Below are 19,946 nucleotides of genomic sequence, written 5' to 3' on the forward strand. Positions count from 1 at the left end.
CTTCGCAAGAAAACCACCCTATCTTCCCGGCTTAAGAGAAAGTTGTACTTAAAATGCATTAAATTAATTATTTGGCCACTACATATCATTTAATAATTTATAAGCTCCCAAATTACGCTCATTTAGATCAGTAACTTGCAATTTATTTTGTATAGTGCAGTCACTGAAGGTAAAAATTAACGATTACCTTCAATGTCGGTGAACCTTCATCGATTTTCACGAAAATTGGTCAGTGGTTAGAGGATACCTCAAGAAACAAAGGTGACATGGTACCACCTTGCGCCTTTACCCTGAGGATGGATACCGCCCCTTCTGGGGGGTGAAAATTATTTTATAAAAAATAACTGCACAAATCTATAAAAGAACAAAACAAATTATTAGCAAAATTTATTATACAAAGTTATTAAAATAAGTCAATACTTTTTAAGTTATTAAACATAAAAAATTTTAATTATTCGTGAAAAAAATGCATGTTTTGAAGCGGTTATTCGTAAATCACTGAAAAACTTTAAGTTTTTACAAAAAAGTTAATAGTAGTTTAATTCGTATAGCTTGTATTCTAAGAATAAACTCTTAAATCACGGGCCTTTCGATTATTGAGCTACAACCCCTTCGCAAGAAAACCATCCCATATTCCCGGCTTAAGAGAGAGAGTTGTACTTAAAATAATTTTAATTAAATATTTGGCGACTAGATATCGTTTAATAATTTATGAGCTCGCAAAATATACACATCTCAATTATTGAATTGCCATTTTCTTTCTATAGTGCAGTCACTGAAGGTAAAAATCTACTTTGACTTTCGATTTCGGGAAATCTCCATTCATTTTCACGAAAATTGGTGAGCGGATAGAGGATACGTCAAGAAAGAAATTTAACAATAACAACTTAGCCGGGGGTATATGTCACCCGTTCTCGGGGGTGAAAATTACTTTATTAAAAATAACCCCACAAATCAAGAGAGGGACAAATTCTAAGCAAAATTTGTTATATAATGTTATTAAATTAAATCAATACTTTTTGAGTTATTAAAGATCAAATATTTTAATTTTTGTGAAAGAAAATGCATGCTTTAAAGCGATTTTTTATAAATAACTTAAAAACTGTAAGTTTTTACAAAAAAGGTTTCATCACTAAAATTGAAGCTAATAAAAATATAATAAATTGCTGACTTGAAAAACCCTTTAATGTAAATTTAAAGTAAGTTATAGGTAATTAAATGTATAGTTTTTTCTGCGACTATTTAAATCTAAGGATTCAAACTTAAATAACGGGAAGAGATGCATTTTATAACACTTACTAAATACTTGTCAAAGTACTTAGAAATACCTATCAAATGAGCTCCAGAAAAAGTTGATAGCATCACAATTTATACTCCAAAAATTTTTTCAAAAAAATGAATTTTTTTTAATCACTCTGTTAATTTTTATGATATCAGGCACATCCAACTATTTGAAAGGTAATTTCAAGAGCTATAAACTGTATTACATTTAGGTCCGATACTTTATGTCTCGATTAACAGCCGGTTAGTTCACCGGGGTTTAATCGTGACCTCTTTAGGGTCTCTTGCGTTGTAATAAATGCAATTATAAGTATTATTATTATTCTTATTTATAATCATAATAATACTTGTAATTGCATTCATTACAACGCAAGAGACCCTAAAGATATCCCGATTAAACTCCGGTTAACTAACCGGCGGTCAACCGAGACATAAAGTACCGGCTTAATCTTTTAAATACTTTATTTTTTAGGATAATAGGTTAAAGGGCTCCAGTTACATTGTTCTCGTAGTAAAATTTAGGCTTAAACGTTTCTATCTTCGTTATTTTGATTCATACATAAATCAAAAGACAAGTAAAATCTTTGCTAATAAAAAAAAACTCAAAAGTATTTAGTACGTAATTGATATAAAATGCATCTCTTTCCCGTTATTTAAGCTTTAATCCTTATATTTGAACAGTCGCAGAAAAAAATATACATTTAATTACCAATAACTTACTTTAAATTAACAATAAAGGGTTTTTCAAGTAATCAGTTTATTATATTTTTTATTAGGTTCAATTTTAGTGATGAAAACTTTTTTGTAAAAACTTACAGTTTTTGAGTTATTTATAAAAAATCGTTTAAAGCATGCATTTGCTTTCACAAAAATTAAAATATGTGACCTTTAATAACTCAAAAATTATTGATTTATTTTAATAACAATATATAACAAATTTTGCTTAGAATTTGTCCCTCTCTCGATTTGTGGGGTTATTTTTAATAAAGTAATTTTCACCCACGAGAAGGGGTGACATATACCCCAGGCTAAAACCGTAAGTTGTTATTGTCAATTCGTGAAAATGAATGGAGATTTACCGAAATCGAAGGTAATAGTTGATTTTTACCTTCAGTGACTGCACTATAGAAAGAAAATGGCAATTCAATAATTGAGCTGAGTATATTTTGCGAGCTCATTAATTATTAAACGATATGTTGTCGCCAAATAATTAATTTAAATTATTTTAAGTACAACTCTCTCTTAAGCCGGTAATATGGGATGGTTTTCTTGCGAAGGGGTTGTAGCTCTATGATCGAAAGGTGCGTGATTTAAGAGTTTATTCTTAGAATGTAAGCTATATGAATTGAACTACTATTAACTTTTTTGTAAAAACTTAAAGTTTTTCAGTGATTTACGAAAAACCGCTTCAAAACATGCATTTTTTTCACGAGTAATTAAAATCTTTGATCTTTAATAACTTAAAAAGTATTGACTTATTTTAATAACTTCATATAAAAAATTTTGCTTTTAATTTGTTCTTTTATCGATTTGTGCAGTTATTTTTTATAAAATAATTTTCACCCACGAGAAGGGGCGGTATCCACCCTCAGGGTAAAGGCGCAAGGTGGTACCATATCACCTTTGTTTCTTGACGTATCCTATAACCACTGACCAATTTTCGTGAAAATCGATGAAGGTTCACCGAAATTGAAGGTAGTCGTTGATTTTTACCTTCAGTGACTGCACTATACAAAATAAATTCCAATTTACTGTTCTAAATGCGCGTAATTTGGAAGCTTATAAATTATTAAATGATATGTAGTCGCCAAATAATTAATTTAATGCATTTTAAGTACAACTTTCTCTTAAGCCGGGAAGATAGGGTGGTTTTCTTGCGAAGGGGTTGTAGCTCAATAATCGAAATGCACGTGATTTAATAGTTTATTCTTAGGGTATATAAGGTATAGGAATTATATCAGCAATACGATATATTTTAAGTTTTCTCAGCATTTTTCTCTTAAGTTAAATCAATTAAAGGCTTGTTTGGGGGTGAAGGGGATAAGCTCAAAAATCGAAGCTATATAATTTCAAGAGCTCATAAATAGCTCGTAATTTTGCCGCAAAAACCGATTCAATATTCCTATTTTTAAGTAGTGGGGGGGGGCTGACTCAGCCCCCCCACTAAAGTATTAAATTCCTGCTCAGTGGAACGAGCTGAAAATTTTTAGTTTGCGGAATTTGAAAGCTCATAAATAGCTCATGAATCAGGGCTATTTTTTTTTATTTTTGCAAGTGGGGGGGCCAGCTCAACACGGGTTTTTTTTGCACTGATATATTTATACATAACTTGAAAGATTTAGCAACTAAACACATACTGTCTGTGTGCGCATGCGCGCAGAATAATGAAAATTCACTCTCAGTCGCGCCTAAAGAAATATAACTTCAAAAAGTAAAGTTTCTAGTATTATCTATAATTTATTATTTTGAACTGTTTTAATTTTTTGTTCATTATTGTGTGTCGTATTGATCAAAGGTTTAAAGGAAAAGAAATAACAATAATTCTGAAACAATACACATGGCAGTTCGTGTTGTCCTTCATTTTGCACCGTGTAGAGACAGCCACATTTTGTTTATTTTAAAATTAACATTTTTGTTTAATCTTTATTTATATTAAACTCTTAGAGCACCCGTCATACAGAAATTTAAAAAATTCAAATACAGCTCCTTAGGTAACTTTTTTGGCATATTTTTATGAATATTTAAATAAATATCATTGTAGAAAACTTCTCTATATTTTGTAAAAACTTGGTCCAGTTTGAGTTCTTTGAATAACTCATAACATTTGCTTACTGATTCTTTATTTGCTTTACCATAATGTTGTTCGAGTATGGTCTTTTGAGCTGGGCTACTTTTCTGATAAGCTTGAATTGCTAGCCACGAAGGTCTTCCTTCTGAGATATCAGTGCATGACTTCTGTATGTCTGACATTGGGTTAAATACCCCATTGAAATCGTCCTGCAATAAAAAACATTTAATTAATGTCAGTTCATTATTGAAAAATTGTATGTCTAAAAAATAGATGAGAATATTATATTACTACGTTGACCAAAGCCACATCTACAGGGGCGTAACAGAGGGCCCCGCAGCATGAAGCTTGCGGGGGGCCCCAATCGCTTAAGGGCCCCATCTTTTCATCTGATATTATGTAAAAATCTGTTATTGTTATATTATTTTTACGTTGTCTGTTTAAATTTAAAAACGTAAAAATTTCTAACTGGACGATTTGCCAAGTGAATCATCTCATAATATCTAGAAACTTAATCCCTTCCGGCCTACCGAAATTTTATGGCAGCGACAATAAACTATATATTGATTTGTACGTGATTGTTGAAAGATATTAGAATTGCAATTTGCCGAATTTAAGAACAATATTTTTAAATCTAAAAATCTTCTTTCTCTCTGTTCTTTACCTACTTTTAGTATTTCGATACAATATTATCGCCATTAATTTCATATTGGTTGTTTGCATTGAATGTTATTTATGTTTGTGTTGTTTTACGGATATAGTTGCATCAGTTTGGTACGTATTTATTTAACAATTATTAACGACTTTTCTTGTGTAATCATTGGACAATCTCTCAACAGATAAACGGTAAGATAAGGAAATTATAACACTTACGCTTTAGGGAAGTCAATGTAGAAAAACTTGCATTGTTTCGTTTTCGGAAAAAATCAAACAGGCTTATATTTTTCTAAAACATTTTTTGTTAGTTTATATATCTTATCTTAAAGTGAAAAGTTCTACTCACATATGCCTCTAATTGTTTATTAATTCTTTATACAATAAAACTGTTTTATATTAAATAATTTTAAAAGATATCGGTGAATTCATCATTTTATGTACTTTGTTCAAAAATGTTTCTATTTGCTTTTTGATTATGCTGAATTCGAATATGTCATTAAATCACTGCCATAAGTACGATGTTGGGGGCCCCGGGGCAAACGTGATCTAGAGGCCCCCTACCGGGGGGTCTGGGGTTAATCAACCAGCAGAAGGAGTCCGGGAAAATTGATATTTAACCACTTGAAAACGCATTTTAATGTACTCCATGACTGAAGTTTCCTGTACCTACCTACATATTTCTATTTTAGTTGACCAACACAAAAAAAATTGAAATCACATTATTTTTTAGATAAATATTTACCATCGATATAACATATTTTCTGTTTTCATAAAAAATATACTACAAATTATGTTACTTACATTCTTCGGCTATAATGTAGGATTTTAATCGCGTTATATTGCCTATAGGCAGTAAAACGTGATTACAATCGCGGTGCCCCCTTCGCCGGGGGCCCGAGGTACTGCCCCGGTTGCCCCAATAGTAGTTACGGCCCTGTCAGACATTAGAATTTGAAAATTCAATATAAATTTTTTTGAGCACTTATACAGTATGTCTGCGTGGCTTCATCACATGGGAAACACTTTTATTATCAATTTTGCGAAAAAAGTTATTCTTCGTGAAATGCTCTGAATGGTCTTAAATCTGAGATACAAAATAAGCCAGATAAACCATCAGATAGCAAAGCTTATCAATTTTATACGAGGTAAGTCAAAAAATAGGAATTTAACTCAATGATAAAGTACTTTTATATTTAACAATATACGATTTTAATTTTAATATGTAATTACATCCTTGTAAATAAAAAATTAATTTTTCCAAATATTTTTCAAATTACCGATAACCAACATCATTTTATTACATTTATAATACCTATTTTATTATTAATTTTTTAATTTTACGAAAAATTCTTTATAAAATTCTTATCAGATTCTTTATAAAAAGCTCTGCATTATCTCAAAACGAAGATTCAATCTAGACCAATCAAGTTAGTAAAAAATAAGCCGTTTTTCGACATAATCGAAAAGACGATGTTTGACAGTTGAAATGTGTAGTATGAGATATTACAAAAAGGCTACCATCTTGGGATTCATCAATTTTTTAGTGGAACATTTTTTAAATAAACAATCAAAAAGTCAAACTTAAATTTTTTGCTCATAACTTAAAAACTTGTTTATTTAGAAATTTGACGTCCACAGGTAACTTTTTCATAAAAAAAAGATACATCGAATGAGATACACCAAATTAAAATCGGTTAATAAACAAAAAGGTTATTGCAAACCGGACGACAAAATCACTATTTTTGAATATTGTTAATAACAATTTTATTGTTTATTAAAATATATTTAAATATACCTAAACTTAAGGGCATTATGGTGTTTGAATGGTCTGCAAAAAATGGTCCAGATCTTTTAAAGAGTCTTTGCAAAATTTAATTTGTTTATAAAATTTTTTAAAAAACGAGCTAAGTTCTGAGGTTGGTCCAGTTAATATGGCTGAATGTATCTCAATAATCAGGGACTTATTTCCTTCGTTAAGATGTATACTAATACCCTATGAAAAAAAAAGTAAAATTTATTACATGTACGTACACAAAATTATTTGTTAATAAATAGCAGTTTTTAAGCTTATAAACAATTACAATAATTTCGTAGATATTAGATCAAATTAAATGGCAATAAAAAATACTGAAAGCTGGATAAAATACACAACTTCTAAAAAAAATTTTTAGGTCCTACGACCCTTGGGGTCTGAGATAGCCCCTTTTTTTGAAAAAATCACTGTTACGTTAATTAACAACACTAAGATCTGAAATTAACCATTCTTTTATAAGAAAAGTCAAAGTTTTTAGAAAAGCTTTTTGCAAGAAAAAATGTTAAAAATTGTTTAAACAGTATCGTTATAAAGAAATAGTATTTTGCGTTCCGACTAAAGTAAAAAAAAAATAATGGGCGCAGCCGAATGAGAATAAATTCGTGGACTAGCATTCGCTAGCGCTAGACCGTTGCAGCCCATTTTTAACATTTACAGTATACCGGATTTGAAGCTTAATATTATATTTATATATTTTGGTAGAAACTTGAAGTTTATGAATATTATTATGTTGCACATTTATTTAGTAAAACTATATTTTAAATAAATGAATTTAAAAAATAACAATAAAAAGGCCACAAAGTCAAAATATGCAACAGAAAAAAAGTTACGCGACCTTATAGACGAGTGGTACGTGGTACTCCCCCAAAAAAAACCGCTCATTTCTCGAGATATCAACCACGGTGTGGTGAATGGCTAATTTTGGTCTTACTTTATACTTTTTATGGTGCTGAAAACTAAAATTTTATTTTGTTTTTAGAGTTTTATTTTGAATTTTAGATGGGGAAACATTGTCAAAATCGCAATTTTACCCTAAAAATAAAAAAAAAGATGAAATCACGTTTTTCTTAAAATTAAAAGTTACACCACTTTTTTTCTATACAGCATTTTCTTCTCTGTACTCTAGATTTTAACTTAAAATTAATTAAACAACTAAATTTTAAATTCTGTTACTCAACTTTTGCGATTAAACTTTGCAATTCAAGAATCTGCACCTTTTACTTCAAACAATTTATAACTTTCTTTATGGCAAGGCAGAAATATTGAAGCAGGTCCCATTGTCTTTAGAAAGGTGAGAAATATATACTATAAAAATATCAGAAAAAAATATTACAATGGAACAGAGTTGTAGCAAATTAAACTCAAAAAAACGTGATTTTTTTTTATTTTTAGGGTAAAGTTGCGATTTTGATAATGTTCCCTCACGTAAAATTCAAATCAACCCTAATTTTAGTTTTGAGCACCATCAAAAATATAAAGTATGACCAAAATTAGTATCAGTATCTCGAGAAATAAGCTTTTTTTTTGGGGTGTGCCGCTCGTCTATAAAGTCACATAAGATTTTTCTTATTGCATATTTTAAATTAAATTTTTTTGGAAAACTTCTTCATAAATTATATTTTATTTCTGTGTTAATTAAAATTATAAACTAAAAAGTTTGTCACTCAACTTTTTTAAGTAAACATGAAACTAACGAAATCTGACGACAAAATTTTTAAAAATTAACAACTTCTCTTTTAACGTGTTGAGTCATTTTGGACAAATCTCATTGTTATCTAAATGCTTCAAAGATAACACAGTAAAATTTTCAAAAGGAAATATTTACAGAGACCAAAAATACAGTGAGTTAAAATTGAAAAATCGTCAAAATTGATTTTTCGCATTTTTGCATAAAATTTGATTTTTGAACATGTTCAACTAATTCTAGAAAAGAATTAACTCCATATTCGGATTCAGAGACCTCGAAAACATAAGGAATGACGAAAATTTGTCATTCACCTTAAAGTGGATTTTTGTGGTCGGGATAACGTAATTTTAATAGTTGCTGCCGCATGCCGGTCGCCAACCGCGCCCACTATTCAGTCAGTCGACTACGCCCGTTATTTTTTACTTTAGTCGGAACGCAAAATACTCTGTGTTTATAACACTCCTATTTAAACAATTTTTAACATTTTTTCTTACTAAAAACTTTGTTAAAAACTTTGACTTTTCTTATAAAAGTTTGGTTAATTTCAGCTCTTAGTGTTGTTAATTAACGTAACAGTGATTTTTCAAAAAAAGGGGCTATCTCAGACCCCAAGGGTCGTAGGACCTAAAATTTTTTTTGAAAGTTGTGTATTTTAACCAGCTTTCCGTATTTTTTATTGCCATTTAATTTGATCTAATTTCTACGAAATTATTGTAATTGTTTATAAGCTTAAAAACTGCTATTTATTAACAAATAATTTTGTGTACGTATATGTAATTTTTTTTTACTTTTTTTTACATAAGCTGTTAGTATACATCTTAACGAAGGAAATGAGTCCCGGATTATTGAGGTACATTCAGCCATATTAACTGGACCAGCCTCAGAAATTAGCTCGTTTTTTCAAAAAATTTTATAAACAAATTCAATTTTACGAAAACTATTTAACAGATCTGGACCATTTTTTGCACACCATTCAAACACCATAGTGCCCTCAATTTTGGGTATATTAATGCGTATTTTAACAAACAATAAAATTGTTATTAACTATATTCAACAACAGTGATTTTGTCATCCGTTTTGCAATAACTTTTTTGTTTATTAACCGATTTTTATTTAGCGTATCTCATTCGATGTATCTTTTTTTTTCTGAGAAAGTTACATGTGGACGTCAAATTTCTAAATAAACAAGTTTTTTAAGTTATGAGTAAAAAACTAAGTTTGACGTTTTGATTGTTTATTTAAAAAATGTTCCACTAAAAAATTGATGAATCCAAAGATGGTAGTTTTTTTGTAATATCTCATACTACACATTTCAACTGTCAAACCTCGTCTTTTCCGTTATGTCTAGTAAAAACCTAACTTGATTGGCCTAATCGTAATATATCACATTTTACCAACTTTATACGAGGTATGTCGAAAAATATGAATTGCTCTCTAAGTACCTTTATAGTTTATAGTTCACAATATTTCAACTGGAATGATATAATTGCATATTTAAACATAGTTTTTAATTGCGAACAACTTTTTATAATAAAATTTTTCAATATTCTAAAATATAAAGGTGGTATAGTTACTATTGAGCGAAATTAATATTTTTTGATATACCTAGTAAAAAATCAATAAAATTTAATATTTGATTATTGCAACTTAAGATTTATACCATGCAGAGCATTTTATGAAGAATAACTTTTTTGCGTAATATAGATATGTAATAAAAAAGTTTCCCATAGGTTCCAAGCTACGCAAACACACTGTACCTATAAGAATTCAAGAAAGAATTGTTTTAACATTTACTATTTTTAAAGCTGGTTATTAAATGTATTGTAGGTATCTAAGTTGTACAGAAAACAACAAAATAAGTTGTTTATTTGGAATGGGTCTGTATACCAATAAAGATGAGAAATGTAAGTTCTTATGAACAGTGAATGATAACGCTAACACAAAAAAGTTTTTGTTAAATAGGTCGTATTTAGTAATTGTTTAACGCGGGAGCAGTCGCGCTCACTTTTGTCACGTAAGCAGTCGCGCGTAGAACAAAATGTAATACGAATTTAAAACAAAGTTCAATTTTATAATATTTTTGTTTGCTTGTTATGTTAGAAATATCTATTTCTAACAATTTTAAAACTAATTGGTTCCCAGCAAATCCATAAATTCCACAAAAAAAATTAAATTAAAAAATTAAAAAAAAATCCTACACATTACTACAATCTTCTTCGAGGCACTTACAAGTGGAAAGTTATGTTGCAAAATTTTTCATTAAGTTATCACAGAAAATGATAAAAAGTTGGATTTTGTTGGATTTTCGCGGCGCGACTGCTCCCGGGTTAAAGGGGCCCCATTTCAAATTCTGCGGGGGGGCCCGACGGAGTTTGTTACGCCACTGCACATCTACTTCTTAAACTCTGAAGTTATACTCTCTCTCTCTCTTGTCGTTTCCCCATTACTGAGGATCGTGATTTCTTCCAATATTCCTAACAATGTTTAACCATTGGTCTCTATCTTCAGCTGCTCAAATAACTTCGCAGAATGGGTCGGACCATCTAGTTGGTGATCGTCCTCTTGATCTTCTCCCCGGAACGTTTCCAGAAACAACAACTGAAGTTATACAGTGGACATAATTGATCGATTTTTATATTATTTTATAAAGGCGACTGATTGTAAAATGACAAAGCAGCTATACGAGCCCCTTCCCATTTCAGTTGACCCACCTTTGGAATTTGCAGTTTATGACGATTACCGTAAACAAGTGATAATCAACATATTTTTATAAGTTCCCATATTAATTATTATTGCATTTTTTACTAATATTTATTTAAAACATTACCCTTATGGTTTTTATTTATTTCAAAGGATAATAAAATAAATCGCTAAATCGTGGCTTTTGATTCAATTGCATCTAATCAACATACATTAATTTTTCATAATTATTATCCTAAAATCAGAGTTAGGCTATGGAAAATGATATAAAAACAATTGTCAATTAATATCAAATAGATTTTGTGATATTATAAAGCCTATTGCCGTTTGTCGGGATTAAGTCATCGATGGAAATGAGTGAAGGTAAAGTTATGGATGAGAACATTTTTGTTCAATCGTCAACAGATTTTTTAATTCTCGAAAATAAAATCAAAAATCGCGAATATGTTTCAACTGTCACAGTATAGTGTAAGAAATATAGTTAGGGAAATACAAAACCTCAGGTTTTGTCATCACAAAACCCATAAATGTAGGAGAAATAAAATAAGCGAAGCAGATAGAAGGGAATTAAGACGCATTATAGTGAAAAACCGACGTGTAACTTATCTAGATTTAAGTAGTTTTTGGAGTAAACTGGTTGGAACACACGGTTTTAGATCGACATGTCACTGAGCGGTCCACAAATTAAGACTTTCTACTTACAAAGTGATTGATTAAGTTAAAAAATCAATACGAATTCTTTGTGAAAATTTTAATTTCATCTCAGACTAACGAACATCCAGTCTTAAGATTACAAAACAAGAAAAATAAGTTAAAATGGTCAAAAGAGCATTGAGGTTGGGCAAATTCACTAAGGGATACAATACAATGGAGTGATGAATCCAGGTTTGAAGTTTGTGTTGGAGTCGAGTTGGATACAGTATAAGTCGAGTTATACGCAGGAGAAGTAAAGCTTTTCAGCTTAAGGAGGGGGTATGGTTTGAAATCAACGTATCAAGTACATTTTTGTGAATTTTTTTCGAAGCTATGGTACAAATACTTTATTTTTAAATTAAATAAGCACATTAAGTACATTTCAAAGAATGCTTAGAAAAAAATCCAATCCAAAATATTGGAAAATAAGCCTTTGGTGACAAATTTTGACAGGCAGCTCACAAAAGAATGGATTTTGCGGTGGACATCAGAACTCGTCACTCGATCATACGAAACAAAAAATTCAAAAAGATTTAATAAGCTTATGAGTTTCACGAGGTCACAAAGTCGAGTTTTTTTATTTTTATTGATTTTTGAATTTTTGGTATCACTCAGAAGTCAAAAAAATGAAATTTTTGGTAAAAATTTTGCGAAAATCAACAGACTTATTATTGTTGAACAACAAATAAGCAAAAAAAGTAAAATATCTCGACGTTGTTATCTCATGAAATGTCTAAAGAAAATATGTGCAAAATATCAGGTAGATCGGCCCAGTAGTTTTTCAGTTACAATGTCCACCGCATTTGAAAAAGCAGTTTTGAGAAAAATGCGTTTAAAGTTTTGACAACTGCATCTTCATCTTCTTATTTGTCTGCCAAATCGTAAAGTGATGCACATTGGAATATGTTTTTTAAATCGAGGAGTAATCTACAAAAGATAAGGCGAACAGTTGTTTAACGTTTCTCACTATGCTCAAGCGTGCTGGCGCGAAGTCGCGGCCACGCGAGTCGAGGGTAGGGATATTCAACACCCTGTATCTCTGGTAATTTTACTCCGATTATTTTGAAATTTTCAGAGAGTATTCTTGGAAGTATGCACTTTTATTTGAAATAATAAAAAAAATTAAATATTTCAAACCATACCCCCCCCCCCTTAATGTTTTAACAGAAAAGTCAAATTTCCTACGTTTATCATGGTCTGGGGCAGCATGCCATCGAATAGTTTGGAAAAATTGCATTTTATCGATGGAATCTTAAATACGGGCAAATATTATTTGAAGGTTTTAAATAATTTCTTACCGATTGTGGAACAAAGTCGTTTCAATAAGTTCAATAAATTAGCGAAAGATTTTGTCTTCCAACGAGATGGCGTAGGTTGCCATACCTCAAAATAGAGCTTAAACTGGATTGGTGACCACGGTATACTAATTCTGGAATACGTGTCTAACAGTCCCGACTTGTCCCGAGAAAAACTTTTGCGCCTCTTTTTTACGCGAAATAAAAAAACCATTGAGGAAACATCCTGCTAGATCCGTCAAAGAATTGAAGCAAAGCTTGCAAAAAATATGGGATCCATTTACACCAGAGTGTTGCCAGAACTTTATAAAAACTATGCCTCGAAGAATTTTGAATCTAATTAAAAATAAAAAAGATGTCACTTAGTTGTAAACTTCCCCATTTGTTTTGTTAAAATTAGATATTTTTTAATTCTGTTTAATTAATCGTTCTTAGTAATTTAAAACATATCTTGTATACCTCTGGAAATCCAAAAATTATCGATGAATTAAAACTTTCAAAATTTAGGTAAGCTGGACTTTTGTTTTTGTTCTATAAAATTGGATTTTCTTTTAAATCTACATTGGGCCAACTGATATGGGAAGGGGCTCGTATATTCTGTTTTCTATCGTTGACTTTCCAGTCCACTCCTTTAAATTTTTCAACCAGGACGTGCATCGTCTCTCCGGTCCTCTCTTTCCTTCTACTTTCCCTTGTGTAACTAATCGCAGTCAAATCATATTTTTCATTTTTTAGTATCTAACCAAAGTAGCACATTTTTCTTTCCTTCGTAGTGTTTAGTATTTCTTTTGTTTTCATCTTTCTTAATATTTCCATGTTTGTTACGTGTTGCGTCCGTCCATGATATTTTACTCATTTCGTTGCGTCATAATAACAAGGTTCTATCTGCAATTTTTGTTTAAACTGAGATTTTTATATAACTTGGTTCTATTTTATGTTCTTCACCTTAATAAAAGGCATAGAGCGCATCACGCTGAGCCTAATTTTTTTTGCATTCGATTAGGGTACCACATGGAATCTTATTACCCAGGATTCCATTGTGAAGAGCATTTAGCTTCGATAGTTGTGCCCTCATCGCGCATCAGCGTGCTATGGGGGGGGGGGGGCGGGAAAGGGATGGCCTGGGGCATTGGAGCGAGGTGGGGTGATCCCTGTTTGAACTCGGGTCAAAACACCTCGCCCCAATGAATTGTTACACCCGAATGTACTTTTTCGATAGGGTGGACATCTCCCACAGGTCGGGATGAATCAAATTGCTTGCTTGCTTGCTCTTCACCTTAATGTGATACTAGCATCCACATCTATTAACAGGTGGCTGAAATCGTAAGTTACAAAGTTTTATCTCAGAGAATTTTAAATGTTGTTAAGTTAACAAGCTTCTAACTGACATAAAAAACAGTCAACTAAGTACACAAGGTCCTATCTGCAAGAACTAAAAGTGTTTATAAGTTAACAATAAGACTTTATTAAATAACTAGAAGTTGTTTTATTATATACTAAAGGTTAAACAAAGGTACATGTGGAGAATAGAACTTGATTAAATAAGTTTAATTTATTTCTCAAATCAGAACTGCTTTTTATTAACTATTGAAGTAACCTTTTACTGTTAATAAAAATATATTAATTTTTTTAAAAATTTACATTGTTAACACATAAAAGTGGCGATAATAGTAAAATAAATACATAACATAGAAACTTTAAACAGTCATAACTAAAAATGGCATCTGAGGCAGTTAGAACTTTGTTATTCCAATGCAACAATTTGTCGATATCACCACATCTCAAAGCTGGCCAGTCTTTTTTCAATTACGTCCGCAATTGTCTAAACTGTGAGTGCCTGTGTTGCAGTTGTTCCAAATGCTCCCGTCATTCTTACAAGAAATCCTCTCTGAGCTCTATTTAATTATTCTGCATTTTTTTTATTTATTAATCTATGTGCCCATACACTTGAACCGTACCCTACAATTGATGCAAGTAATATACCTAAGTACAATACTTGCATCAATTGTAGGGTACGGTTCAAGTGTATGGGCACATAGATTAGTAAATAAAAAAAATGCAGAAAAATTAAATAGAGCTCAGAGAGGATTTCTTGTAAGAATGACGGGAGCATTTGGAACAACTGCAACACAGGCACTCACAGTTTTAACTGGAGTAATGCTAATGCATTTAGAAACACAAAAAAGAGCATGTAATTATTGGCTAAAAAAGAAAAATATGAAAAAATAATACAAATTATAGGATTAGATATAATAAATAAAAGAGAATTAAAAGAACTAATAAATAGAGAAAGACAAAATGAATAGGAAAATTCAACAAAATCTAGACGTTTATACAATTTTATACCAATATTAGAAAACATTCCAAATTATTTTAATAGAAAACAAGGTTTAGTACACTTTTTAACAGGACATGGACCGTACCCAACATATTTGGAAAGATTTAACTTAAAGGATGATGCATATTGTGAATGTGGAGAACTAGGTACACCAGAATATATAGAAAACATATAGAGAACATTGTGAAAATACTATAGAAAATGAAGAACACAGAGAAATGAGAAAAAGATTAGAAAGAACTGAAATAAGAGATATATTACAAAATGAAGAATATTTTAGAATATTAAACAATCTAACAGAAATAATATCTAAAAAACAACAAGAAATCTATAATAATAGAAGAAGACAACAAATAATCCAACCATGATGAAGTTGAGTAAGATAAAGTTAAAATAAATAAAATAAAATATAAATTCAAAAATAGATATTTACAGTTATAATAATAATAATTCAATATAAAATAAATAAATAAAAATAATAATTCAATAAATAATTCATTAAATTAAAAAAAAGACTACCAACTCTCTTCTGAAAATAGAGTATGTCTTTATAACTTAGAAGGGAGTTGATGGTACCAAAAATATTTTAACAAATGTATATTGTTTATTTAAATTTGCTAAATGTATTTGTTAAATGTAATTAATAGATTATGGCAAATTAGTTAATAAATTGTAAAAATAGACTTAGTAGTTTAGCAAAAAATGTAAAAACATAAAAAATATCTGTAATCCCATCAGGAAAAAACGACCTGGATTAGCCACTAGAGGCCAGGACATATGTATAAACAATAAATAAATAAATAAAATAAATAAATAAATAATTGTCCAGACTTCAACTCCATATAACAGGACAGAGAATACGTAGCATCTCAATACTCTAGTTCTAGTTTCTATTCCCAGTTTTCCATACAATGAATACAATACAGATAATACAATAATAATTACCGTACATAGTAGGGTATAGTTAGACCCAAACCCAGACATCCAAGGTGAAAGTTATCCTCCAACACCAAATTGTTCTACATGGTCCACATAATGTTCATAAAAAAGTCACACCATTTTGAGCGTCGCGTTTGGGGGGGGGGGAGAGGGGGGAGAAATCTGCAAATTCGTAGTTTTTTAGGTTTTTCGTCAATATTTCTAAAACTAAGCGGTTTAGCATAAAGAACCCTCTACACAAAATTGTTCTACATTAAATTTGAAATAAAAAAGGCACTATACATAACCCTTCTAAAATGAACGGTTCCAAAGTTACGGAGGTAGTATAATATAATTGGTCCAAAAAAAGGCCTAACCCAGACATCCAAAGTAAAAGTTTTCCTTCAACACCAAATTGTTCTATATCGTCCACATATTGTTCAGTAAAAAGTTACACCATTTTGAGCGTCTGGTTTGGGGGGGGGGGGAGATGGGGGAGAAGTCGGTAAATTAGTAGTTTTTTAAGTTTTTCGTCAATATTTCTAAAACTATGCTTTAACGTAAAGAATGTTCTATAGAAAAATGTTCTACATGAAATTCAAAACAAAAAAGATTCTATACATAGTTGTTATAAAATCAACGGTTCCAGAGTTATGGAGGGTGAAATGTGGAGGTTTTCGATACTTTTTATATTTACCGATTTCTCCCCGCTCTCCCCCCCCCAAACCCGACACTCAAAATGGTGTGACTTTTTCTGAACATTATGTGGACCATATAGAACAATTTGGTGTTGGAGGATAACTTTCACTTTGGATGTCTGGGTTTTTGTTATAGTTATATCATAAATATTGCCCAAAAAATATCGAAAACCTCGAATTTCATCCTCCGTAACTCTGGAACCGTTGCTTTTATAACAATTATGTATAGAAAATTTTTTGTTTTAAATTTCATGTAGAACATTTCTGTATATAACATTGTTTACTCTAAAGCAAAGTTTTAGAAATATTGACGAAAAACGTAAAAAAACTACTAATTTACCGGCTTCTCTCCCATCTCCCTCCCAAACCGGACGCTCAAAATGGTGTAACTTTTTACTGAACAATATGTGGACTATATAGAATATTTTGGTGTTGAAGAAAAACTTTTACTTTGGATGTTTGGGTTAGGCCTTTTTTTTGGACCAGTTATACTATACTACCTCCGTAACTTTGAAACCATTCATTTTAGAAAGATTATGCATAGGGCCTTTTTTATTTCAAATTTAATGTAGAACAATTTTGTATAGAGGGTTATTTATGCATGCTAAACCGCATAATTTTATAAATATTGGCGAAAAACTTAAAAAACCACGAATTTACCGATTTCTCCCCCCTCTTTCCCCCCCCAAACCTGACGCTCAAAATGGTGTGACTTTTTTCTGGACATTATGTGGACCATATTGAACAATTTGGTGTTGAAGGATAACTTTCACTTTGGATGTCTGGGTTATGCCATCTTTTGGATCAACTATACTATACTAACAATAGCTACAGAAATACGACCTGACAAAGAGAATCAAAATGAATACTAGAAAAATCAAAGGTGAAAACCATTAGAAATATCGATGGTAAGAGACTATGGGGCAGAGTTAGCGGTACAGATATACGACAAAATACAAAGTTAAGAGCATCAAGAACTGGGTAGTATACAAAAGAGTAGAATGGAATGATATAATAAGCTGAATGGCAACAAATAAAGTAGTACACGTTGATTGATAATTATACATAGTAGTAAAGATGGCGAGATAAGGCACACCAATAAAAAGACTATCAGTGGGCAGACTATGCAAATGAAAATTGATGTAACGACAATTTCGAGGGTATACGAGCAGATTGCACTAAGCCAAAAATCACTGTTCTGAGAAAATCAAGTTTTAGTAAAATTTTTAAATATAAATCAAAATTACACAAAAAGTATTATTTTAGTTTAATTCTATTACTTGTAGTATAGTATAGTTGATCCAAAAGATGGCATAACCCAGACATCCAAAGTGAAAGTTATCCTTCAACACCAAATTGTTCTATATGGTCCACACAATGTCCAGAAAAAAGTCACACCATTTTGAGCGTCGGGATTGGGGGGGAGAGGGGGGAGAAATCGCTAAATTCGTAGTTTTTTAAGTTTTTCGCCAATATTTCTAAAACTATGCGGTTTAGCATGAACAACCCTCTATACAAAATTGTTTTACATTAAAATCGAAATAAAAAAGGCCCTACGCATAATCTTTCTAAAATGAATGGTTCCAAAGTTACGGAGGTAGTATAGTATAACTGGTCCAAAAAAAGGCCTAACCCAAACATCCAAAGTAAAAGTTTTCCTTCAACACCAAAATGTTCTATATGGTCCACATATTGTTTAGTAAAAAGTTACACCATTTTGAGCGTCCGGTTTGGGGGGGAAATGGGGGAGAAATCGGTAAATTAGTAGTTTTTTTACGTTTTTCGTCAATATTTCTAAAACTATGCTTTAGCGTAAGGAATGTTTTATACGAAAATGTTCTACGTAAAATTTAAAACAAAAAAGGTCCTATACATAATTGTTATAAAATCAACGGTTCCAGAGTTACGGAGGGTGAAAAGTCGAGGTTTTCGATACTTTTTATATTTTTTGGGCAATATTTATGATATAACTATACCAAAAACCCAGACATCCAAAGTGAAAATTATCATCCAACACCAAATTGTTCTATATGGTCCACATAATGTTCAGAAAAAAGTCACACCATTTTGAGCGTCGGGTTTGGGGGGGAGAGGGGGAGAAATCGGTAAATATAAAAAGTATCGAAAACCTCCACTTTTCACCCTCCGTAACTCTGGAACCGTGGATTTTATAACAATTATGTTTAGAACCGTTTTTGTTTTAAATTTTACGTAGAACATTTTCCAATAGAACATTCCTTACGCTAAAGCATAGTTTTAGAATTATTGACGAAAAACTTAAAAAAACTACTAATTTACCGACTTCTCCCCCATCTCCCCCCCCCCCCAAACCGGACGCTCAAAATAGTGTAAATTTTTACTGAACACTACGTGGACCATATAGAACAATTTGGTGTTGAAGGAAAACTTTTACTTTGGATGTCTGGGTTAGGCGTTGTTTGGACCAATTATACTATACTACCTCCATAACTTTGGAACCGTTAATTTTAGAAGGGTTATGCATAGGGCCTTTTTTATTTCAAATTTAATGTAGAACAATTTTGTGTAGAGGGTTGTTTATACTAAACCGCTTAGTTTTAGAAATATTGACGGAAAACTTATAAAACTACAAATTTGCAGATTTCTTCCCCCTCCCCCCACCCCCCCAAAACCGACGCTCAAAATGGTGTGACTTTTTTCTGAACATTATGTGGACCATATAGAACAATTTGGTGTTGGAGGATAATTTTCACTTTGGATGTCTGGGTTTGGGTCTAACTATACCATACTATTGTATAGAAATAGTAATGGTATTTTAAAAAATGGGGTACATTACAACAACAGTTATTGTTTTTGGTTAATTAGTAATTATTTTTTTAATAAATAATGAACTGACTTAGTTCATTCTGCTTGTTCATAATGTTACTATTTTACACAAGTAGACACACAACTAATCCCATTTTAATGTTAATTTTAGTTGTATCAATTTTACCATTATAATGTTTTATCCTATAATCTTAGACAACTAGAATTTCGGCATTAAAAAATCATCTTGAAAAATAAAAATAAAAAAGAGCAATAGAAATTTTCAGAAATTTA

The 19,946-nt window shown here is 31.0% G+C and overlaps 1 protein-coding gene across 1 annotated transcript in view; it reads right to left on the reverse strand.

The window, feature by feature from the left end:
* Nucleotides 1-3,920: 3,920 nt before the first annotated feature.
* LOC126881607 (farnesyl pyrophosphate synthase-like) overlaps nucleotides 3,921-19,946 on the reverse strand; it is a 45,554-nt gene continuing 29,528 nt past the window's right edge. Inside the window, exon 4 of the mRNA XM_050645969.1 lies at nucleotides 3,921-4,278. Within this exon, the coding sequence (XP_050501926.1) occupies nucleotides 3,934-4,278 (345 nt within the window). The 3' untranslated portion in view covers nucleotides 3,921-3,933. The remainder of the gene's footprint in view (nucleotides 4,279-19,946) is intronic.

Source organism: Diabrotica virgifera, chromosome 3 (genome assembly GCF_917563875.1).
Source record: "Diabrotica virgifera virgifera chromosome 3, PGI_DIABVI_V3a".
Lineage (NCBI taxonomy): Eukaryota > Metazoa > Arthropoda > Insecta > Coleoptera > Chrysomelidae > Diabrotica > Diabrotica virgifera.